We start from the raw sequence: 25,583 nt of genomic DNA, 5'->3' as shown, positions 1-25,583 counted from the left end.
ATCTATAAACCAAACAACTCCAAGGAGCAGGAACATAAGGCATACATGGATCCTGCAACATTTCTCAGGTATGGACTGGATGAGAGAACTTCATTGGGCTAAAGTGCAGCCCATAACAAAAAATGGCCCAACAATCAAAAAAGCTGTCTAACTTATGATTCTAGGCCCAATAACATACGCTAAAAAAGAAAATAGTTTTGGCCCTTTTAGTAAATGTATTTAAGTTATATACAATGACATTGTAATAAACCTTTTTTCTATTATCGCTGAACTTTAACATGTGATAGCAGGTTAACCATCATTTTATACAGACTACATATGTACATATAGAAAGTATGCAATTGACCTAAAATTATGGTAACAATATCCAAAAACATGACAAATACAACAATCTCCCCTAAAATACTAGCTTATATCATAAATATTGTGATGCTCGTGACGGAGAGCGGTCAAGAAGAAGAAATTTGGAAAATCTTTTGAATAAAGGTTGTAGGATATGACATTTAAGATAAATCACATATTAAAAAGAGAGAAGAAAATGGAGTATTATATAATATGCCATAACACAAGTTTTTTATGATGTACGTTTATAAGAAACATATCCGCAAAATTTTTTGGGTCTAAGAACTTTGACCCTCACAGTATAATGGTGTGATAAACTTCAATGAAAACGTTGAATCCTTAAAAGGAAGGGTGTCTGGCCTAGTTGATAAAGAAGCCTATAAGTGGTAATCACTCTATTCATCATTCCTAAAAGTCTAGAAACAATGGTTTTATAATTTTGTGACTATCGGCTCATGTCTATTTTCTTCACCTTAAATTTATGTTTTTAGGGGAAGAGTGCATGTGAGATCGTGTTGGATTAAAGCAGATGAACTATACCATAAACTTGGATCATGACAAATACAAATAAACTAATTTCCTTATTGCTCTAACGGTTAGTACATCATTTTTAGGATGGTGTAATGTCTTGCTAATGATATATACTTGAAAGACATTATGACTCAAACTAAAGCCACAGGCTCCTTCATATAGATCATATAGTTTTCTAATATACTATACATTATATAATAAATGAATATAAATATAATATATGTATGACAAATGGTACAGTGACTTAGAATCTAAGTAAAGGATATGTTGTTCTTATGTTTCCCCTTATATAACCCAACCACACCCCAGCTTTCACATCAGCCAGATTGACTTTCCAATTATTTGTACAAATTAAAATAGTGTTTAAGTTTCATATACTATTACGTTAAATAATTTTTACGCCATCAGATTATTTAAAAAGAATATTTAAAGGTAAGTTTCTTGAACATATGAGAGATTTTGAAATCTTGAAAAGAAGATATACTACCTTGGCACTAACATATAAGGATGATCTGATGATTGTGCAAAAAATATAAAAATTACACTGACAAACTTAACAAATCTGTGATGAGATGGTTGAGATTCCTTCATTCTTAATCAAAAAATCTTTTTAGTGTCAGCCTCAGAAACGAGACCTATAATATGCGAATCTGAATTAGTCAGAATACAGATATCGATATCGAGTGAAAATATAACAAAATAAAATAAAAGGAAACACCAAAGATATATACTAGCAGATAAGGATGAACAAAGGCTGTCAAGATTATTTATAATTAAAACAAACCATGCGCTAGAAAGAAATGATCATATATTATACACTGCTTTAAAATTCAGTTATTATTTTATGGGAATTCAGTATATATCCGTATAACATACTGATTAGTGTTAATTGGCTCCATGAAGTTACCTTGTCAGAGATTGTATAATTATACTTAATTTTAATTTGATTAAAAACATTAGAGTGGATATTAAATTATACTTCCAACACAAATTCAAGATTTTAAGTTTATTATTTTTGAAACTTTAATCTTTTGGAGTTGCTGAACAATATTTAGATCAAATCTACTAGCTTTCGCTAAATTCGTACCCGAACAACATATTTCAGTGTAATCTTATTCACATTATCAGTATATATAACATAAATCAATCCGTATACGATTGGATGGTAAAAAATTAATCAGAAAATACTAAGGTCATTGTATCATTGTCCTAAGAAAAGGAAAAAATTAACTAGACTTTATAAAGCATCCTAACTAATTAATCCATGAATGATGCAAGGTTAATTAAAGTTACCAATAAAGAATTAGCAGCTGTTACACTAATAATAATAATTCATCCTAATTAAGATGAAGAAAAGGCCCTACATCTTCATGACACTTCTAAACAGTCCAACAAAGGAACAAATTAAAGGTTACAAAAGGTGAAAAAAATAATTAAATAAAAAAAGAATAGAAAAAAAGGTACATAGCATAAGAGAAAAAAAGTTGCCATGGCCCAATGTCTCATCATACTAGAAGCTTGGGTTAGTCATTGCAACAAAAAATACTTAAAAGATGATGCTTCATTTTACGTGTCTTAATTTAATCAGATATCATATTTATGCATATAAAAAATAATTTTAAATTAAAATATATATAACGTATCATAAATATTCTTTGAATTTTGTAGCCATGTTATTAAACGTGTGACGATACTTTTTCTATAGTTTTTTTTTGTTTCTTAAAAAATAGTTTAAATAAACATTCACCTAACCACTTAAACTAAAGATTGCAGGCGGATATGTAATATAGAACTATCATATGTGTATAACAACGTATAATCAAGAATTCATGTCAGAAATGAAAATATTGAATTTGTCGATTATTTGTGTAAAGGTCCCCTTTTTTCTCATCATCAGTATTGATAACTTGAACTCAACTATAACTACAATAATATACGCAATGCAATCCCATAAAATAGAATTTGAAAAGAATAAAATATACATACGCAAACCTTTACGGGACCTCATTAAACTCAATTATAACATTCTTTTTTTAAAATAAGCTAAAAAGAAAAGTGAAATGATGAATTCTTTTCACTATCATTTCTTCTTCCAACTACCTCATGATTATTGTCACATTCTTTTTTTCTTTCTTCTTTTATAAATAATATCAACTTTGAACTAACTTCATCACATTGATCATAAAAAAAAATTAAAGATGGGAAGAACTAGAATGCCAAGTTTTTGCCTAAATAGAATTAGGCCTCATGTTCAAATTCGTTCACCACCTATACAATCCAAAAACAATAATATTAATGAAGAGAAAAATGTTCCTTCATTAGCCATGCCGGCACCGGCGCCGGAGGGAAATGTTTCCGGTGATGAAGTGGCAAAACCGACACGGGTAATTGGCCGGAAAATAATGATTTTAGTAGATTCAAGCCTTGAAGCCAAGAATGCATTGCAATGGGCATTAACTCATACTGTTCAAAGCCATGATTTACTTGTTCTTCTTTATGTTACTAAACCTCCTTCTTCTAAACAAGGTTAATTTACTCTTTTGCTTTCTTTATTTTCTTGTTTTTTTATTTGAGTTAATAGTCAAAAACAAATCTGAGCTATCGAGTATCACCTTTTTCACATAGTTCATGTAGAAAAAAAGAGAACAACTGATAGTTGTGGTGTGTTTTAATACATATATGCTACATGATAGTTCAGGTAGAAAAAAGGAACAAATGATAGTTAAGGCAACTCGCAAAAAAACAATAGTTTAAGTGTGTTTCTGACTATTATCTTCTTTTATTCTACTTCATTATTTATTTTATATTTTCAGTTTAAGTTTTATACACCGTCAATGTGAGAAACTTTTACACTATTAGATCACTTTTATATGTTAGTAGGTAATTTGTCACGTCTTAGTAAATATTATTTTACGATATATATAACTTAAACTCATCTGTTTTGTATGTGGCGCTAGCTACTAATGGATGTTCTATACATAAAGGGAAGTTTTCGTACTCAATTTGTTGTTTTATATTAATACCTTCGTTCTTTTCCAGATGAAGATTCCAAAAAGGAAATTAATCCAAGAATTTTCGAATTTCTTGCTTCCATGAAGAATACTTGCAAGCTGAAAAGACCTGAGGTGTGTAATCCATCAATTTGCAGTTTTAAATACTTAGAAATTATTATGCTTTTAATCAAATAGATATTCTCATCATCTTCTTCTATTGTTTCTTTTCTTTTGACAACCAAATCACTTAAAAGTAATTAGAATCTATACATCATGATCTAACATATTACTTCATTACTATTTGTTAATGTAGATTATATCGACGAATATTCATTAAATAAAGTTATCTGCAATTACCTTTTAAATAATGTAATTTCACAATTATTTTTTAAAATCACCAATGCAATAAACGTAGCAAAAATAAAATTAGTTATCTAAATAATTTTTTTTACTATCAATATATATAAGTTAAATATTTTGTGACAATAGGTCCAAGTGGAAGTAGCAGTGGCACAAGGGAAAGAAAAAGGTCCAATTATAATAGAAGAGTGCAAGAAACATGATGTGGCACTTCTAGTCTTAGGTCAGAAGAAAAAGTCCATGACGTGGCGGCTGATAATGATGTGGGCCCATAGCAGTCGAGTGGTTGGTGGTGGCGGCGGTGGCGGTGGCGGCGGTGGCGGCGGCGGCGGCAGCGGCAGAGGGATGGTGGAGTACTGTATTCAGAATGCTAGTTGTATGGCAATTGCAGTGAGGAGAAAAAGCAAGAAACTTGGTGGATACTTAATCACTACCAAAAGACAAAAGGATTTTTGGCTTTTGGCTTGATTATAAATATGGATTAAATTAAAATTTGGTATTAGTTCATAGTGTGCTTCTTGTAAATTCATAATTATAGTAACTTATATGGATTGGAAAGTGAAATGGAAAGTTAATGAGTCAAAAGATAATTGAGTTATGACTTTATGAGTACTATTGAGTATTGAACAAACAAAAAGATTAGGATGGTATGATAAGTATTTTAAGTGTTGATTAGTTAAAGTTATAGGTATATATTGATAGCGTGTTTTGATCAAACTTATGTATATAATATTGGTAAAATTACTTGACCCATATTTGGTAGTAAATACAAGTACTACTTCATACAATTATTAATTAACAACATTCAGATTTAATTAAATGATCGAGTGGAGTATAGTTTGATTCAATCTAGCTAGATCATACTATAATAATGTGTGATCATAGTTAAACTCATTTGGGTCAATATTATATAAGTTTATGTTGGATTTTGACTCAATTAGACTTGATATTGTAGTAAACTCGATTGGACGAAATCAGTTAAATGCCTGTGCCTACTTAAGACACTTTTAAAAAGTTCTTTTGAACCCTCACATGATTTAAAAAGAAGTAACAATTAACCAAACATGTCTTTGAGCTTTTTAATCTAAGTTTACACACCAAGAAAGAAAATGGAAAAGAAGAAGAAAGAAGAAATTATTCATGAACAATGAACACTAAGGGGCCAAATGAGAAAAAATGAAAGCACGTGGTATTTGAGCTTTTTGAAGAAACAATAACCCTAAAGTGTAGACATGTAGGACATAGTAACCAACTCATTTTTCTTCTTTAGATCACTTTTATCAATTCGGAATCCCTTGTAAATTACTCCACCTTTTTACATTAGATTTACCTTACAACCCGATGCCTTGATTCACTTGGCAAGGTAAATCTATGATCAAATTCTTTCTATGCTCTTCTATGACCATATTTATGCATGAATACACATATATTTGATATCGAGTACACTAAGGGCCGTTTGATAGAATGTATTAGTAAAAATAATGTATGGATTAACTTTGTGTATTAGTAGTAGTACCTTGTTTAGTACAATTTTTCATGTTATGTATAATTAATGTCTACATTAGTTATAGTTATACACTCTATTTTGTAACGAGGAGTGTATTACTAATACATGAAAATTCATGGTATTAGTACTGCAATGTAATTTAATGCATATATTAACATGGTTAAAAATTCAATTGTCTCTCAAAATAATTTTTATATCTTTCCACCATATTTGTGGAAGGCATCTTTGTAAATAGATATTTTTAGTTAAAAAAAATATGCAGTGCATGCTATTTTTAATACACCAAACCAAATAATGCATAAAAAATAATCTCTTAATAATTAATACAAACATTATTAATGCAAGCCTTGCTAATACTTGCATTACTAATACACTCTATTTAGCATTATTTTTATACACTCTACCAAACAACCCCTAACAAAATTAATATTGAATACGATGTATGAAATTGATATTTGATACACTGGATATGAAATTGATTTCAAATACACATATACATGAAACTATAAAATTCAGAAACATTTCAAACACACATATACATGAAATTATAAAATTCAAAAACATTGTAAAATGCAAATATATAGTGAAACACATATAAATAGAAGTAGAGGGACGATAAAGGGAATGAAGCGAGCGAGAGAGTAGAGAGGAGAGCGAAAGAGGAGAGATGCGAGATACATTCGCAAGATACAATGTATCTAGATATAATTCAAACAAGATATGTAATTATTGAAACTATGGATGCATTAAGTAATTAGCACCTATACAAGTGTACTTATAAAAGTTGCTCCTAATTTAAAGTTTCAAGTTTCTATCTACGGTCATGTGCAGATAAGCCCAATAAAAAAAAGTTTGGGTCAAATAGGTTCAAAAGCCCAACTCGGCAGCATCCAAATACAAAAGCCCATAAAGTTTTTGTGAAATTGCTGTCTTCTTCATTAGAAATTCTGCAAAACCCTCGTATTACCTTTTTTTTTCCCTGAGGTTTTAGCAGCAAGCAACAATGGCGAAAACTGCAAAAGCTAGCAAAAACGACAGTTCATCAAAGAAGAAGAAGATGAAGAAGAGTAGCAAATCAGGTCCTAAAGCCAAAGACATGAAGCTCAAAGCCCCAAAAGAAAACCCTTTCGAAACAATTTGGTCACGAAGCAAATTCGATATACTTGGAAAGAAACGCAAGGGTGAACAACGACGAATCGGTGAAGCTCGTTCTTCTGCCATTGAAAAGGTGAAAAAAGGCTGCACCTTTTTTTTGGACTGATTTTCATTGATTTAGGGATTTGAGATATTGATATGTGCTAGTTTTGTTGTGATAATAGAGGAAGAAGACACTTTTGAAGGAGTATGAGCAAAGTGCTAAATCGTCAATGTTTGTTGATAAGCGTATTGGCGAGAATGATGAAGGACTTGGTGAATTTGATAAAGCCATTATGAGGTCTCAGCGTGAGAGGCAGGTTAGTTCTATAAGTTTTCGTCATTGCAGATGGTTTAATTTTGTTCATATCCTGTTGTTAGAACTAAAAGTTGATACTTTCAAAATTTCACTATCAATGTTAGCATAGAGTAGTGATTTTTATCTAGGGATGGCAATAGGGTGGAGAGTGTGAAGCCTTTCCCGGCCCTTGCAGCTCGTTTTTTTCCCCAGAAGCTTACAACTGTGATTTTCCATGGTGTATATACAAAATAATGAGGAATTATTTGGAACTTCTACCATGTATTTTTGTTGTTTACATCATTCTCTGTTTCCTATTTGAAAATGAACTGGTAAGACTTAGGCCACATCATTCTTTGCTGGCTTCACCAACAATTTTTGCTCACCTCCAATGTGATGATTAATTAGCAAAGTTGTCTTGTATAACAAATCATTGTTAGTAATAATTACGTATGGGCATTTAACTTAGCTTTTAGAGAATTCTTAGTTTATCTTACAATACAAATTCATGAGTTTAGAATAGTGTGTTTCGTTAGAGCAGATGGATAAAGAAGATTTATATAAGAGTTTGAGATTGACACAAAATGAGTTTGAGCCTACTTTATTTGAAAACAAAAAAAGCAAAAAAATAATAAGAAACTCAATTTGCATAAGAGTCTCGTCTTTGGTATACCACAAAGTATTTATGATAGAGCTGAGTAATGAGTAATCATTCTATGAATCCCTCAAATGAAAAAAAAGTCAGTTTGTTTTGAGTTTGAGCTAAAACCTAGCCCTGCCCCCCCCCCTGCCCTAACCCATTACTTATTCTCTGAAAAAATATGCTTTCACCTGCCCTGCACCGTGCTGGTCCTCCCCGTACCGTTAAGATTCCACCTTGCCCTGCCCCGTTAAGGTTTCGCCCCACCTGCCGTTGCCCTTTCCCTGCCCCATTGCCATCTCTTTATTTTTATTTTTTTTGTTTATGTTAGCATAAAGTAGTGATTTTTATCATGTAAGATTTTTCTGTTGGAAAATAGTACAAACTCATTTCCAAGGAAAACCCATAAGAAGTAGATGATTTTGAGAGCTCTAAAAGTTCTGTTCACGACAATGCTTTAATATTATGTTCAGATTCTACTATTTTTTTTATAACCGTGAGCACCTTGACTAATTCCATGTAAAATCTCGACTAACTCCATTTCTGGGGTACTTGCTAACTTTCACCATTACATGTATCAGGTAACTCTCTACTGGAATTTGAACCTGAGACCGCATGATTAATCCACTTCATTTATGAGTAGTTCTCACCTTGGGTGCCAAATCCTATAATTAGAATTAATATTTGATGTCCAAAGTTGTAACCTAATTGTCAATGAAGTGGGAGGAGAGCCATGTGGTTTCAAGTTTAAATCCCAACAGAGGAAAAACATATTAGGTGATTTTTTCTGTTTGCCTAAGTTTTGGTGGTCAGTTACTCGATAGGTGGGAGGTAGTGCCCGGTGGAGCAGTCGAGAGGTGCGTGTAAGCCTGTCTGGACACCATTGTCATAAAAAATAGTAACAACTGATGCTTCAAAAGTTCAACATCTTTTTTTTATATTGCTTGTACGTGTTTGACCTGGGGAAAAACTTGTTCTCCCTTCATCATGTTGGCATAAAGTAGTGGTATTTATGATGGAAAATAGATAGTACAAACTCATTTCTAAAGAAAAAAAATTATAAAATAGATGTTGAAGAAGTGGTCTTTCAATGGCAATCATGGAGATTTAGTTAACTATTTTCGCCTGGCAATCTAAATAATGAAGAGCCAGTAAGAGAAGATTAGAGCACTAGCATGAGAGTGAATTTTCTTTCAAAATAAACAAGCTTGTTAAATACCAAAACTAAAAGTTGTATGTCTGGATATTTTAATACGCCCAACTTACACAATGCAAAGGAGAAGGCTCGACCCTCCATAGTGAACGCAACTTTGAAAAGTATGGTCTGAAACAAATCAATGAACCCATTTTTAAACAAAGAAGATAAAAAAAGAAAAGTATGGAGCCTATAAATAGGATATGAATGGATCTTTGCATGTTCATTTCCTCAGAATCGCCAGATCAACCATCATTAGGATTTTCAATGCGCATTGGGCGAGTAGTTAATTCAGGTCTCTTTGTATGAGATAAATGGTTGGATGTTTATACTAATGTATTGTTGTTGACTATTATCTACTTTTGTTTTCCTTAATCTGTAGGTGAAATTGAAGAAAAACAAGTATAATCTGTCAGACGAGGATGAAGAGGACTTTGAAATTGGTGCCTCATTGGGAAGGGATGATTTTGATGAAGAAGTCCCATTTGATGAGGATGAGGAGGATCATGGGAGAGATGGTGAGAATAACCCTTCTTGTGTTTAAAATGATACTAGTATTAATATGGCAGAAATGGAGTAATTTGTTGCCAAGATGTCATGTTGAATTCAAATCATTTTAATCAGGATACCTCAAAATTGTAGAGGGAGAAAACCTTTTTGTTCGAAAACATGTGCAGAACTTTTCAGGATAGACTAAGAAATTTGGTCAGTTTCATTGGTTCAATGGAGTACTTTTTTCAGTTCTTGAATCAGAGTAAGATAGCTATATTGTATATTATTTTTAGTTTTGCCTACTCTGTTTCCTAAATGATAAGGACTAAAAGAAAGGGAGAAAGGAGCAGCCGGGTGCACTAAGATCCCGCTATGCACAGGGTCCGGGGAAGGGCCCGACCACAAGGGTCTATTGTATACAGCCTTACCTTGTTCTTTTGTTTTCAGATGCCCCTCCTTATTTGGTAGTTAATCACAACAGTCTTAGGTCTGTATATTTGAAAGAAACCATAGAGCTTTTGATGGGGTGGGGAACTACTATGTACATTTGAGGAATAGCTTCTCATTCCCAGTTTCTTTTGCTGCACCAGTGAAGTTTCAGTTTGTGTATAAGAACTGGTATGTTCGGAAGTTGTAGATTCTCTAATTTTTATATACTGTTTGTTTACTGGAGATTTTTCAATTATCACTAAATTATTTACCTTGTAGAAAAATACTCTCAAGTCCCTTAAATAGTAATACAAGTTTGGGGCAAGGGAGAAAGCTTCTGATGGTCTTGACTGTCTTGGAGACTTATACCATCTTCTTGTTGTACTTTGTTATACAAGATACACCTGTATTCTAAAATAATAAAATAAAAGGGGAAAAAACCTATGAAAAAAAGCCATGATCTTAAACCTAATCTGGCTGCCAGGAGAGGATTACAACCATTATAGGCTTCACAGTTTATCAATATCTTTTTTTTGTTCAGTGTAGGTGGTAAAGTTCCAAAACTTGTATTTTCTGTTATTAAGCATCTTAAACCGTTCTTGTATGGTTTGCTTTTCTCATACCGGCTGTCTATTTCTGTGCAGATAAGTCAGCTATATTGGGACAACTTAACTCTCATGGATCTCAGAATGCCCAAGCAGGTCCAATGGAAGAAGAGGAAAATGTTAGATGCTTCCTCATTTTTCCCCCCTCTTGATGCATATTCCCTGCTCTATGTTGGAGTTCACGCTGACTTAACTTCTAAGAAATGAAATAGTTGATATCCTTCTCCCTCTAGGCCCCTCCTATAATTAAGAGCTCACTTAATTGTTATTCTGACTAGTTTGGTACTTAGATATAGACGTCTGTGGCGTGATTTCACCATGTAACTTAAATTGGTGCTCCATGCATTTTTTGAGTCATATGAAAAGAAAGAAATTGAAGATGTTTTGAAGGAAGGGCTGCATCTACACACAAGATCAATATAAGTGTCCATATCTTTTCGCTTTTTGGTGTAAATTGCTTATTGTACATATTATTGATGCATTTCTAGATCTCTGCAGTACCCTCCATAGTTCACAAACATGTCTCGAAAGATCCTTTTTTTTTAATTTGCAACACGGGTGTCATTCTGTTCCTGAATTGGTGTACCATCTTATCACAGAGGAAGAAAAGCAAGAAAGAAGTGATGGAGGAAATCATTCAAAAGAGTAAATTCTTTAAGGTTTGTTATTGTTTAATGTCTTATGGTGCAATCTGATAATAGGATGGTTTCTTTACTTGCCATATGTTGACAATTCTTTTGGTTTTCCTACATTGTTAGGCCCAAAAAGCAAAAGACAGAGAAGAAAATGATGAATTAACTGAACAATTGGACAAAGACTTCACATCACTGGTGAATTCAAAAGCCTTATTGTCGCTGACCCAACCAGACAAGATACATGCTCTTAAGGCTCTTGTGAACAAGAACATTTCAGTTGGTAATGTGAAGAAAGATGAGGTAGCTGATGCTCCCAGAAAAGGATCTATTGGAAAGGTATAATTGGGTTCATTTTTGATTGCCGGAAACATTCCTGATGGATACCGTGCATCCTGGTCTTTCCTCCTTTCATGTGCCTCAATATATCCTCCTCTCCATCTCTTCTAGGTTTCTAGTGCATCCATGAACAATTACCAATAAATTTTCTTTTGATTATATTAAATTTGTCCATGTTGACCTCTTTACCTTCCTAATTGGTTTCAGGAAAAGCCCGACACTTATGAGATGCTTGTTAGTGAGATGGCTCTGGATATCCGTGCTCGCCCATCAAACCGGACAAAGACTCCTGAAGAAATTGCGCAGGACGAGAAAGAACGGCTTGAATTGTTGGAGGTATGATGCACTATGGCAGAGACATGATCTCCTTGTGTCTCTTTATATCATGCATTACAATGTCAGTCTTTGGTGCCAAGATGGAGAAAGTGGTTACATTTCTATAAGTAAATTGCACAGTTAATTTCTAAACTAACTCAAGTTCTTTGAACAAGCGTTTTCTTTTTGAGGATCAAGGATCCTGTTTCTATTTGATTATTTTTAACATACCTTTTGTGATATTATCCTTGTATGCTTTCAAGTGGTTGTGATGTATGACTTATTGTCTGCTGGTAATTGGTGTTCTTGCATCATCACTAGTGTTCTTCAATGCCTTCATCATGAAACTGCCTACTGTGTGGTAGTAGTGATTGCTTGCTTTGTGCACTTTCACATGGTAATGTTCTAAAACAGAATACATTTAGTTATGAAACAGCCTCTTTATCTCCATGAGGTAGTGGTAAGGTTTGCGTACATCCTACCCTCCCCAGACCCTACTTGTGGGATTTCACTGGGTATGTTGTTGTTGTTGTTTAATATTTTGGTAGGATAAGGAGCTTTTATCTTTTGGCTATAGTAGATATTCACTAATCAAAGTTTTTTTCATTTTTTCAGCAAGAACGTCAGAAGAGAATGGCTGCTGCTGATGATGGGAGTGATGAAGATGGCAATGCATCTGGTGATGACAGTAAATTGGTCAAAGACCCGAGGACTATATCTGGCGATGATCTTGGGGATGATCTTGAGGAGGTGCCTAGAACTAAGTTGGGGTGGATTGCTGAAATCTTGAAAAGGAAAGAAAGTGAACTTGAGAGTGAAGATGATGCTTCTACTGGGGATTCAGAGAGTGAGGAGGACGATGGTGAGGATGAAGGAAGTGACGATGGGGAAGATGAAGGAAGTGATGAGGATGATGAAGAACAAGGAAAGACAGAGACTATTAAGGACTGGGAGCAAAGTGATGATGATATTATTGATACTGAGGAAGAGGATGATGATGAAGGTTCTGGTGATGATGCGAAGAAGGTGATGAAAATAAAGGACCATAAGGGGGTAGCCGTCAAGGGAAAAGTTGGCACTTCACAAACCAAAAAAGAAAAAACGACAGTGAAGCTTCAACAAAATGAACTTCCTTATACAATTGAAGCTCCCAAAACCCTAGAGGAGTTCACTTCATTGATAGACAATTGTTCTGATGATCAAGTAATTGAAGCAATCAGGAGAATTCGTGCATTCAATGCAATAACTGTTGCGGCAGAGAATAAAAAGAAAATGCAAGTATGATACTCTGTTTTCACTGTAATTTCTTTATATTGATTTTTGACCTTTGTGGCTTCTCCGTTCTCTTTTTTGTGAACAAATGGTATGAGGGTTTGCCTTGAATTTTTAGGAGAATTTCACCATTTAACTGTACTTGCTCATGTGAATATCTCTGTAGGTTGATAAAAAATGCATGTTGTATTATTAGATGATAAGGTTATGGGTAGTCAGAACTAGATGAGTCATTTTTATGGGAGGTAAGTCTCTGCTACTACAATTGCTTTATAAGTAGTTTGTTTCTTTCATCAGGTCTTTTACGGGGTGTTGCTGCAATATTTCGCTGTGTTGGCAAATAAGAAGCCATTGAATTTCAAGCTTTTGAATTTGCTTGTAAAGCCGCTGATGGAGATGAGTGCAGCGACCCCATACTTTGCAGCTATATGTGCTCGCCAAAGGCTACAAAGAACAAGGACACAGTTTTGTGAAGATATTAAGCATACAGGTTTGCTTTGATGTCCTGTTTGTTTCCTTTAATCGTTCTTCTATCTCAACTTACGTTTCTTGACTTTACCTCTTGTGTTTAATTCATTTTGTCCATCCACATAGGAAAAAGCAGTTGGCCATCTTTGAAGACCATCTTTCTGTTGAGGCTTTGGTCCATGACATTTCCATGCTCTGATTTTCGCCATTGTGTCATGACTCCTGCTATACTGCTTATGTGTGAATACCTAATGCGGTGTCCCATCATTTGCGGAAGAGATATTGCAATTGCTTCCTTCTTGTGCTCTTTGCTGCTAAGTGTAAGTGGATACTGTGTTTCATTTATCTTCCATGCACTGAAATTGATCATTTGTTTAAATTAAGGGTGCTGGGATTTTGTTTGGTAGAGTATTATGTGCCATCAGAGGACATATGGTTTCCACCTGTATAATCTCCAACTTAATCAAATCAGCATTATGGACTTATGGACGTGTAGTGATTGTCTCAGCCCAGTATATATCTTGTTACCTTACTAATAGTTTGTGCGCCATAGTAAACTTCTGCATCTTACGCTGCTTGTTCTAATTTCGTCAATTCATCTATTTTGAAACCATTCATAGTTATCTTCTTTGTTTTGTCCCTCTTCCTGCCTTGTTTTATACTTAAATACAGTGTTTTAGTCCAGCGTTAGACAGTGATTTCTTAGAGAGCTAGTTGCTTTTAAATCACGACTTTAATTGCCAACATTTTTGATATCTTGTGCATACTCGCTTATATATCTCTTATTAGTTTCATTTGTGATATTTAAAAGAGTTGATATACACATGTGGTGTGTTCTGTTCTCATACTCTCAAGTTATGAAGTCATAGCTTTGCCTGTTTTAGGTATAAAAGATTTCAGAAACTTTATTATTTCTTCGAAGACTCCATCTGACTCTAGTATTACCTTTTTGTCTGTTCCAAAAAGATTGCACCTTTTTTTTTTCAGTGGTAGTTCATTTTTAATTTCTCATCTTGTCATTTGACAAGGTTTTGTCCACTGGAAATGAAAACAAATAATTTAACTTAGTACTGAAGTAATTTTTGTATATTGTGCATATTTAGATTAAACAAATTGGAATAGAGGGAGCATCTTTACTAAAGTCACTCAACATTAAGGTTCAGGTAGTTCTTAGGACTTCTTCAGGTTAAATGGACCTAGATCAACTTGTGATCCCTTTCACACATGAGTGACTACATTCAAGTTGGTTACAGTAGCTATGTGTGATTTAGTGTCAACTTCTGGTCAAACATGAAAAATTAAAGATCGGTTGATAAAAGTAACCCTCTTTTTGATATTTCACTTTTGGCTTTTATTTCTTTTGTTCTGGAAAAATCATTCTTCCTGGTTGATGGTGTTTGCGATTACAGAACGACCATTTGAACTTAATTCTCCAAGCTTATGGATAACAACATCTTGTCCTGCAGGTTACTAAACAATCTCAGAAGTTCTGTCCCGAGGCTATAGTATTTCTTCAAACTTTGCTGATGGCAGCTTTAGACAAGGAACAGGGATCTGGAAATTTACAGGTTTGGCCTAACTGAAGGTTATGAGGTTGATCTTGCTAGTTTAATTCTTGAAGCTGTTAACTATTTGCCCTTCTCTTCTTACTTTGCTATTACTTTTTATTTTTATTGGAATGTATTCGGGTTGCTTCCTTCCACTTGTAAGTTGACAGGCATCTTCTTGTGCTGCAGTTGATTAACCTTATGGAGATCAAAGAACTTGAGCCTTTGCTTTGTATACGCAGTAGCAATGTGGAGATGGATTCTTTAGATTTTCTTGAGCTTATGGACTTACCAGAGGACTCTCAGTATTTCCACTCTGATAAATACAGGTTAGCATTCTGTTAACATGCATATGGGCAAACCTATTATTAGAGGAAATCCCAAAGTTCGTCAATTTTTTGAATATGACTCTAGTTAAGATACTTGAGACAAATTACAAATATGTTCGATAAGTCTTTGCCTAGGTCTATTCAAGATGTGGTCTGTTATACTACATTTTTATTTCTCAATAATACTATTGTCAATAAGCTAGTTGACATTACAAGTATCTCGCTCACACACATTTTTTGTGGTCTTGAAATTCTACTGCTAATTTTCTTTTCCGGGACTTACTGAACTTAATGCGATTAAATGTTCCTCATGCAGGGCTAGCATGCTTGTAACAGTTTTGGAAACCCTGCAAGGATTTGTCAATGTATACAAGGATTGTATTTCTTTTCCTGAGATCTTCATGCCAATTTCAAAATTATTATGCAAATTGGCTGGAGAAAATCATATTCCAGATGCATTAAGGGAGAAAATGATGGATGTATCCCAATTAATTGACACGAAGTCTCAGGAAAATCACATACTACGTCAACCTTTGAAAATGCGAAAGAAAAAACCTGTGCCCATCAGGATGGTTAATCCGAAATTCGAGGAGAAGTAAGATGCTCTTCTTTTTGCCTTATCTTTAGTTAAACGAATCATATTACTTGTTTCCTATTGAGCTTTATTCATCTGGTGATCATCTACGTCTGCAGCTATGTCAAGGGTAGAGATTATGATCCAGATCGTGAGCGTGCTGAAAAGAAAAAGTTGAAGAAACGTATAAAAGAGGAAGCTAAAGGTGCTGTGCGTGAATTGCGCAAGGACAATGAGTTCTTGTCCAAGGCGAAGGAAAGGGAAAAGGCCCTACTTGCCGCAGAGAAGGCTGAGAAATATGGGAAAAATCTTGCTTTTCTTCAAGAACAGGAGCATGCATTTAAATCAGGGCAATTGGGAAAGGGAAAGGGACAGAAGAGAAGAAGATGAAATTAGCTTTTGGTTGCTACTTGAAAATCTTATCTTCAAAATCATCCCGTCTTTAGGTAAGGTTTTGTTCTTTATCTTGCATTGACAGTGAATACATAAGCAATTCTTTTCCTTGGGCTTTGTCATTTTCTGAATTCGCCAATGAATTCCAGGCTATCAAAATCATTTAGGGCAAATCCCCCCACCACCCAGCCACACACACACACACACACAAACCTATCAACAACCATTAGATATTCCAACTTCTCGTTGATACTTGAAAATGCAGACTCACCCATTTTAATGCTCGGTTTATTCTTTCTCCACCATCATTTTTTTTTGCTCAATACTTATATCCTTAGTTTTCTCCCTCTCTTGCTTGACATGAATATCAGCATATTATTATGTTCTTTATGTAAAATATCTGACCTAAATGTCGTCAGTCATATATAGATGTAAATACTAATGAACAAACCATAAGGCTACATATCAGTGTTAAATCTGTTATCGATACAAAATGTTGAAGGTCTGCCGTTAATTGTTCCAGGGAATGGAAGATGCAGAATGCTGGAAGTACAGAGGATTGAATGAGCAATCGTGTGGTTACAACGTGCCTTCTATCATTCCCCTCCAACTGTGCCATTGTGTTTCCACTGCACCTGGTGAAATTGCTCGCTGTATTTTGTTAGAATCAGTAGGGCTCGAGGAAGAGCTCTTCGAATTTTGTCTTGTCTTGTAGCAGAAGATCAGTTTTGTCCAAGTCCAATACAATCTTGGCAAATTCAATGTCAAGAGTTGTAAAAAAGGAATAACTCTGTTCCTCACTAATATGCATGATTACTTGTTTCCTGTTGTATACGTTCATTATTATAGTGTTAAAGGCCATTTTTGTTATACTCCCATTAAATTTTTCTGGTTACTGTTGTTCCTGATAACTCATAAGTAAACAGCTTCAGCAGTAGCAAATCCAGAGAAATGGTTTTAAGTGGACATACAACAACAATGACATATTTAGTCTAATCCCATAGAGTGGACGCACATTTTATCTCTACTTTGGAGCTTTATAATTTACAAGAAGAAGGCCAATGTAATTTCACAAGTGGTGTGTGCAGTGTTACTCTTGTTAGAAAAGTTATAGAGATGATTTTTGTTAGACTCTCTGCTCAACTAAAATGACTATATAGTTTAATCACTCAAATCATTACAACATTTTCCCATACTTGTTTCTTTTTTGAAAACATATAAGAAAAGAAAATTTCATACCAAATACCTCCATAATTGCTTATACATAAAGCTTACTAATAACAATATATTTAGTGTAATTTCATCAGTGGATCTAAGCTTCAGCCCTATCTTGAGAAGTACAAAGGTTGTTTCTAATACACTTTGGCTCAAGGAGAAACAAAATAAAGCAACAACAAAATGAAGCAAAAATACTACTAGTGTAGAAGAATAAAGTAACAACTCTCAACTAGTTACTAATTCATCACTGTGAGTGATGGTTGCTTAGCTACTAATTTATCACTGTGAGTGATGGTTGCTTACTCTGCTGCTTCTCTGTTTTCACAAAGAACTTATTTTCTTGCTTCTACTTCTTCTCTTTAGTCCTTGGGAGTGTGATAAGAGACTCTAGACTCTAGGTACAAATGTAACAAGTTTAAAGAAAAAAAAAATTATGGTAAAAATTATTTTTAATGTATATATCGTAGATATGAACCTCCTTCGGTTTTTTCGTATTTACTTTTCATATTTTGAACCTTTTAGTAAAAATTCTGCCTTCTCGTCCTTGCTATCAAATGTTTGCGTTATCTATTTGAAGAACTATCACCAATTCTTTAGCAAAACACACCTTGAAATGATTAGACCAAGTATTTGTATATAATCGTTAAAAGATGCATGACAACTTAATTTGTCCACGTGACAACTGACTTAATAATTTTGAGGTATGTTTTAATAAATAATTGATGATAATATAAATAGAAAAGTATTTGATAATTCAAATAGAAAATTTGTAAAATTCAGATGTATTTTTTATCATTATAGACGTAGTTATATTTGGCTCCGAAGCTTCTGCCATCTAATCCATTGGAGAAAAGTGGGATGCAATGAATTGCATTCCTCCGTCCACCAACTTTAGCTAAATAATTGTGTTTCTAAAAAAGCTTTCATATTGACCATAAAAGTCTTCTTATGAAAGAATAGAATATTGTAAAAAGAAAAAGTTTGAAAATTGTTCCATATGCATTCAGATTTATAGTACACTTTTAACTTTGAAAAAAGAGAGACAAAGGAGGGACCCTTAGTGGAATCTCTCGTCTTCAACAATCCACGGGCCTTATTTGGATGGTTGTTACTTTTCATAATATTATATTATTTTAATAAATATAATATTTAAATAAATTATTTTTTTTATTGAAATTAATAGTTTAAAATCTCTTTAAATTTGTTACATTTTTATTAAATGTACGTATAAATTATGAGAAGTCTTAATTATAATAAAGTATGCCAAGTTTAGGAGGGCTTTAACTGTTAACCCTTTTTCGTCGTTACATAATGTCCCAAAATTCATAATTTGAATGATAAACTTATAAGATTAGTAGGCTACGGAATAAAGCTATTATGAAAATATAGGATAAATGAGAAAATAAAATACTTAAAGATAAAATAAAAAAAAATAATATTAAGATAACAGCGTGATCATGCCAAATTAGTTGTTACACAAAATGTGCCTTTTCATCAATATTTAAAATTTACGAAAAATGGCCAAAACTATCATTCAATTATTCGAAATACTTCCCAATCATCTATTGATCATATTGAACGTATGATTATGTTGCTCTACATCTTACTCAGGGTCTGACCGCACCCATTTTCTTCCTAGAAAAGCACCTACTTGATCAGGGACCACATTTGCTTAATTGTCATTTTGGAAAATTAAATCCATCACACATTGTTAGCTATGTCTACTGAATAAAAATTACAATTTAGCAAATTATATAGTTAATTAATAGTTTATATAAAAATTGTTGCAAATTAATTGTGGCAGAAATAACTACGGGAGTCAAGAAAATTATAAATATGGAAGTCAAGATTGGTTTGAGTCTTTTAATGGGTAGATTTGGATATTTTAATTGATGGGGTGGAATGGAGTGGGTTACGATGCTTATGTGGAGATCTTATGTGGTGTAAATTAATATACATGGAATATCATATTTTATTCTGTAAAACACAGGGTAGAAGTGAGTCAATTGTATGACGTGAATGATATTTTTAAGTCAGAATATAATTTAAGCATATATATGTTCTATTTCAAATAGTTAAAGAATAGTTTTGGCTCTAAAATTTAAATGATACTTATAAAAAAAGGCGTTAGTGGGATCTCCCATTTTTATAAAAACCGGCCAAACAGAGAGTGAGAACTGCAGAGAGACGAAAATCGGAGCAAAAATTATCAATGGAAAACGTAGAGAGCTTAGCAAAAGCTGCAATGGAGAAATTGAAGGAGATGAATAATGTGGAAAACGTACAGAGCTTACCAAAAGCTGCAATGGAGAAATTGAAGGAGATGAATATTGTGGAAAACGCAAAGGAGGTCGTCAAAACATCAACTCCATTTGTAACAAACTTTGTGAGGATCTCATTTGACTGGTTACTGGAAAATACGAAGGAGATTGTCGAGAAAACGACGCCGTTCGTACGAACCTCGTCTGATGGGTTACTCGAAAAAGCTCCTCCACGGATATCCATGGCAAAAAATTGGATCCAAAAAGCTCCTCCACGGATATCCATGGCAAAAAATTGGATCCAAAAAGCTCCTCCACGGATATCCATGGCAAAAAATTGGATCCAAAAAGCTCCACTATATTATACCATTCCAATTGGATTTCTGCTGATTTTGTTGCTCTACCGTTGTTGCGGCGGCGGCGGAGGAGGAAATGGGAAGACGATGAAAGCTCCGGGAAGGAAAAACGTAAGAATATCAAGGCCTAATTTTCAACGCGACCCTAAATCCTATTTCCGCGATCTCCACTCCAAAAAAAACTAATTTCTGTATATCCGTGTTTATTTACTAGTCCTGATTATGCTCTAATTTCTTATTTTTAAGTTTGAACTCGAAATATTTAGTGAAAAATGGAGGTATCTCATGTATCCCACGATAGGTTATATCCTTATATCAGTATATGTCTTGTTAAGTAATTTGAGTATGTATTGGTGTACGCGTTGGATATTATTTTCTGATTTATTGCAGATATATATAGTTCATGTATGTGTTTCGGTTGATTCTATTAAGAAATTTATAAATATTTATAGTAGTTGATTGTGAATTCAGTTGTTATTTTAAATTTACATGAAATTATTATAAAAACTCATAAATTGAGATACAGAGTATTAGCTGCAACTTATAAGTTAAAAACTGTTTATAATTTTAAAAAAAAATAGGTGTAAATCAACTTTTTTTTTTGACTTATAAGCTGTTTTCAACTTATAAACTGTTTAAAATAAGATTATCTAAATAAATTCAACTATTTATTGAGGCTTATTTTAAGCACAAAATGATTTTAAGTTTGCCAGCCAAACACTCAAAAAAAGAGCAGCTTATAAGCAACTTATAAGCCAATTCAAACGGCCTCTATGTCTTTCAATTTCTTTTTTCTACGTTTTAAAATAAATTTAAATGAAGCAGGGCACCGCATCCGCAATCTAACATTTTCTTTCATAGTTTCATTATAAATTGTATCGTAGTTTATTATGTTGTATTATATGATATTATAATATTTTAATGAATAATATTTGGATAGATTATATCATTATCTATCGTTATATAATGTTATACACTTATTATTTGAATAATGAACCTATAAGAATAATAGAATATGAGATATGACTACTGTAAAAAGATAAAATAAAAATTATAATATAATTATTAAATAATAAATAAAAATAAAATGGGAAAAAAATATTAGAATAATAACGTGTTCACATCTAATATGTTGTTACACAAGTTGCTGCTTTATTGACTGTACCGATCCAATAATTAATGTTGTTGGATGAAAGTTAGGTAGAATACTGGTGATGAGCATTAATTCAAACCTTTTGAAATTGTTTATGAACTCTGTTGATAGTCTTAATGTTCAAAGGAGGAAACAAGAAGAGATAGAATTGAATTCAAGATTTATCGAAAATATCTTCTTTATTTTTACAATAGAAGTAAAGATAAAATTTGTGTTTACTTTGCATTTTTTTAAGATTTTACTTATGGAATCAATCATACTAAATATGTTATTGATGATATAACAGAGAGATGGAATTCGAAAGAGACAAATCGAAGTTAAGAAGCATAAAGAAAGTTGCAATAATGGAGAAGATGAAATCAGTAGAAGATATTTTGAATATGTGGATGGAATCCCCAGTAGCCATTATCATTTCAATTGGGTTGATTGTTATTTTGTTGTCCTTAATTTGTCGTTGCTGCTGTAGAGGGAATTATAGAAGAAATGTGCAGAAGATGAAATCTCAACGCCGCAGGAAATATAATTGAAGGCATGTAATGTAATATATCTTTGACAACAATCCCAAATTTCTGTAATTCTTCTCTTTTTGAATTTGAAGTTTGGAGGGTATCCCACACGGGCTTTTATATCAAAAATAGATGTTATTATACCTATGATCGAAATAGAAATTGAGTATTTCCTAGTTAATAAATGCCGAATTTCATCTAAATCATCATTTGTCAAGATTTTTTGGTGTAAATTTCTTGGCTTGGACAAAACATTTAGTCCATATTGCTATTCATGTATCCTCTTTTGTTTTCTTCATTGAAAAATAAAACAAGTAAAATATTAAGTAATAACCACCGTAGAGACTGGTACAATTCAATTCAATTCAATATGTTGTTTGTTCGAATTTGATTATGTCGGAGCTCTATAAATCAGATTAAATTTATTGTTTGGATGAACTGCATTGTTGATATTGATTTCCAAAAAAGACGGTAGGTCTAGCTTGTAACATCCCCCCCCCCCCAAAAAAAAAAAATTTCCTAAGATTCGGACCCTTCTTGTATTCGTGTAGGGTCGAACTCAATTATTGTGAAGCGTGTGCATGAGTTAGGATGAGTTCCTAAGTAATTAAAGAGTGTTAGAGGTGATATGGGGTCATAAGGGATCCTTAGAACCAAGCTAAGTCCAAAAGAATTCGTCTTGGGTAAGTTGTCGAAGGAGTTTGTATAAGGGTTGACTTCCAACGACCCTATCGTTTGAAATACGACAATCTGGGTGTCCCACAACCTATTAAATTGAAGGGTCGTCGAGTCCTCTTTCCAACGCCACCAAGAATGTAATTTTTGGAGTTCGGAGTCAAAATATATGATGATCCTAAGACGCACTAGCACGACAGGAATTTCAGGCCTGGGTTGCAACTGCTGGGAATCTGGGCTTGGCGCCACAGTGGCGCGATGCGCCACTATCGCGCCAGGAACAAGCCTCAGTAGTTTGGCCCTTGGCGCAGCGCGCCACTACGAGATGTGCAGGGTTTTCAAGCCTATTTTTCAGAACCCAGAAATTGGGCTTGGCGCTGTAAGGGCGCGACGCGCCACTATCGCGCCATAAAATAGTCTCAGTAGTTTGGTTCTTGGCGCGACACGCCACTAACAGATGTGCAGGTTTTAAGCCTAATCGACTTGGCGCTACAATGGTGCGACGCGCCACTATCGTGCCAAGTGTTTTTGGCCTATTTTTCAGAATTTTGGAGAAAGGACAATTTGGGAATTTTTCCAAATTATATATGTATCATCCTTAGAACGTTTTGGACCATTATTTTCAGCTTCTCTCTCTCTCTAAAAGCCCTAGAAATCCCTCTCTTCTTCTTCTCCAAATCCTTCTCCAACAAGAAGTACCTCCAAGAGCTTCAAGAGTTCAAGTTCCCATTGAAGACCCAACAACAAGGTTCCTTCAAAATCTACTCCAAGGTATGTAAGGCTACTCAAAACATGGGTTGAGTCCACCCATGTGCCCTACACTTTCTTTGAGGTTAAATGTTCATAAGAATGGAGTTTCTTGTTATGTTGATGTTGTTGAGACAAGAAATTTCTAGAAAGAACCTTCATATGAGTATGAGTTGATGAAGATGAGTTGTTAAACATGCTTTATTGATTTTCTTAACTATGTGGATTATGATAAAGAATGTTATTTTCTTTAAAATATTGCTTATCTTGAATTGTTGATTTAAAACCTTGGAGTTGTGTTGAGTCCCAAAAGATTTGTTAAATGAATAGAGGAACGATTGGATAGGTTTACATGTTGTTATAAATGCATATTTAAATTTACTCTTGAAAGATATGATTGGAATCGATCAGATAGTATGATTGGGAGATGTTTGATGGTGATAGAGTTGACAAGGTTCTAAATGAAACTTGTCGATATGATTTGATTGAGTTGATTGGATGGATTTTTATGAGCATTGAGTTTTGGGAGGAGTATCGAGCACCGAATTGGGTAAGAGTATAGTCCATACTCGAACCCAATAACTATGTCGCCAAACGTAGGAGGGGATTGAACCATTAAAGTCGGATGCTTCTCCAAAATTATTGTCCTGACATTATAGGACTTGGTTGGATTGGATCCATGATTGGTTGATTTGTTCATACCCTAACAAAGTATGAACGGACGCTGAAACAACGTCAGTTTGTTGTACTGTCACTGGCTCATAAGTGATGGTTTTCGGATAAGAAAAACTCCCACATAGGTCTTAATAGTACTCTGAGTCGGATTGAGTTGAATTATATGCGATTTGGTCCCGTCTAAACTATATTCTTACTTAGACTTAGGACGCTTGTCTGAGTTGTACTTCTTTCTGAGTTGAGATTCCCGAGTTGATTCGGTCCTTTCTGATGTTGTTCCATTCGGCCATTTTACATACTCGTACATTCCATGTACTGACGCCATCTGGCCTGCATCATTTCATGATGCAAAGACAGGTACTAGAGATCATCAACCGGGGCACCGTTGAAGATCCGCACACGCCCAGCTACTTGATGAGCCCTTCTAGCTTCCGGAGGATGCCAAGACTTTCTTTATAGTTTTGTTTTTTTTCCTTTATTTTTGCTTGTTGGTAGCCATGGGCTTGTCATTGGCACCTCTTAGATTCTTGATAGAGGCTTCATAGACCCGAGTGTGAGAATGTTGGACTGTTATTTTGAATAGTTTTATTATACTTGTTTGTCGATTTGATAGTGTTTGGCCTTCGGCCCTATAATAGGAACAGTTTGCCTATGTTTGAGTCCTCCGCTGAGAGAATGTGAATGAATGAAAGTGTGACTGGACCAGGTGGTTCGCTTGAAGGCCAGAAATGGCTTTCAAGTGCCGACCACGCCTAGGGTACCCTCCCGGGGCGTAACAGCCGTTAAACATCCAATCATCATACCGTAAATATTGGATAGGTTCTATCTATAGTCATTAGGGCCTCCTAAAGAGATCTACTAAATTCATTGAGTTGTTTCAAGGATAAAAAGAGTCAGTTATTATTTAAATTTCTTGTCGGCTCTTTTTAAAATACTTGTTCATTTTAGCAAATCAAGAGAGTTTTTTTTCATACTATTGTTATTGTTAGTATTAAATAACTATGTAAAATAATAGTAATAATCGAATTTGAGGTTTCAAAATATTATTAATAAGATTAATATAGTATAGTAAAATACATTTGTTCTCAACAAATTTTAAAGTGATGGAAAATAAATTACAATCACAAATAAAATATGAACGGAACATACTTTTATTGATAAAAGGTGCGGGTATAAATTTGTTTATCCATTGATTCTTCTCTCCTTAGATTTTCTCCATTATTGAAGGGCTGTTAGTGGCGTATTTATCGAATTAGAATGATTTGAATTTGATCTCCATCATGATGACCGTTAATGGCGTATTTTTTGAACTAGCCAAGATGAGTTGAACTTTGATCTCCATGAAAGGATTTGTAGATCTTCTTAAAGTATATGATTATCAAGAAGAGATTGACGTATTTGGATCTCTTTATGAATATTCCATGAATTTATGAAATTTTTTAGATGACTTTTAAGGGAATATAATACCCTTGGAGTAACTGATAAAGTTGCTGTCATGTGACCAGGAGATCACGGGTTTAAGCCTAGAAAATAGTTTCTAGCAGAAATGTAAGGTAAGACTGCGTACAATAGACCCTTATGGTCAGTCTCTTCCCCG

The 25,583-nt window shown here is 33.9% G+C and overlaps 3 protein-coding genes and 1 long non-coding RNA gene across 5 annotated transcripts; all 4 read left to right on the top strand.

Annotated features, from left to right (window-relative positions):
• The first annotated feature begins 2,976 nt into the window (after positions 1-2,976).
• Positions 2,977-4,965, top strand: LOC129874605 (uncharacterized). The gene is made up of 3 exons (XM_055949919.1): positions 2,977-3,399; positions 3,913-3,998; positions 4,356-4,965. Exons 1-3 carry the CDS (start codon positions 3,072-3,074, stop codon positions 4,692-4,694), a joined length of 753 nt encoding a protein of 250 aa, XP_055805894.1. The 5' UTR covers positions 2,977-3,071; the 3' UTR covers positions 4,695-4,965.
• Positions 4,966-6,660: 1,695 nt separating this feature from the next.
• Positions 6,661-17,267, top strand: LOC129880063 (uncharacterized). The gene is made up of 15 exons (XM_055953898.1): positions 6,661-6,961; positions 7,053-7,187; positions 9,383-9,518; positions 10,566-10,645; positions 11,126-11,185; positions 11,285-11,497; positions 11,705-11,833; positions 12,428-13,090; positions 13,382-13,574; positions 13,679-13,872; positions 15,019-15,120; positions 15,289-15,428; positions 15,745-16,023; positions 16,122-16,448; positions 16,919-17,267. Exons 1-14 carry the CDS (start codon positions 6,737-6,739, stop codon positions 16,390-16,392), a joined length of 2,820 nt encoding a protein of 939 aa, XP_055809873.1. The 5' UTR covers positions 6,661-6,736; the 3' UTR covers positions 16,393-16,448; positions 16,919-17,267.
• A 2,507-nt stretch (positions 17,268-19,774) lies between these two features.
• Positions 19,775-20,684, top strand: LOC129874591 (uncharacterized). Of its 2 annotated transcripts, XM_055949906.1 has the most exons (2): positions 19,777-19,883; positions 19,944-20,684. In XM_055949906.1, the coding sequence occupies exons 1-2, from the start codon at positions 19,826-19,828 to the stop codon at positions 20,414-20,416; spliced, it is 531 nt and encodes a 176-aa protein (XP_055805881.1). In that variant the 5' UTR covers positions 19,777-19,825; the 3' UTR covers positions 20,417-20,684. The 2 variants fall into 2 exon arrangements, with proteins under 2 accessions (XP_055805874.1, XP_055805881.1); XM_055949899.1 differs by having other exon boundaries at positions 19,775-20,684.
• A 692-nt stretch (positions 20,685-21,376) lies between these two features.
• On the top strand, positions 21,377-22,090 carry LOC129880061 (uncharacterized). Its single transcript, XR_008765329.1, has 2 exons — positions 21,377-21,579; positions 21,670-22,090. It is a non-coding gene; the product is annotated as an uncharacterized LOC129880061 (long non-coding RNA).
• Positions 22,091-25,583: the final 3,493 nt, after the last annotated feature.

Source organism: Solanum dulcamara, chromosome 2 (genome assembly GCF_947179165.1).
Source record: "Solanum dulcamara chromosome 2, daSolDulc1.2, whole genome shotgun sequence".
Classification (NCBI taxonomy): domain Eukaryota; kingdom Viridiplantae; phylum Streptophyta; class Magnoliopsida; order Solanales; family Solanaceae; genus Solanum; species Solanum dulcamara.
The sequence above is the reverse complement of the archived record's forward strand: the minus strand, read 5'-3'. Positions and strand labels throughout refer to the sequence as shown.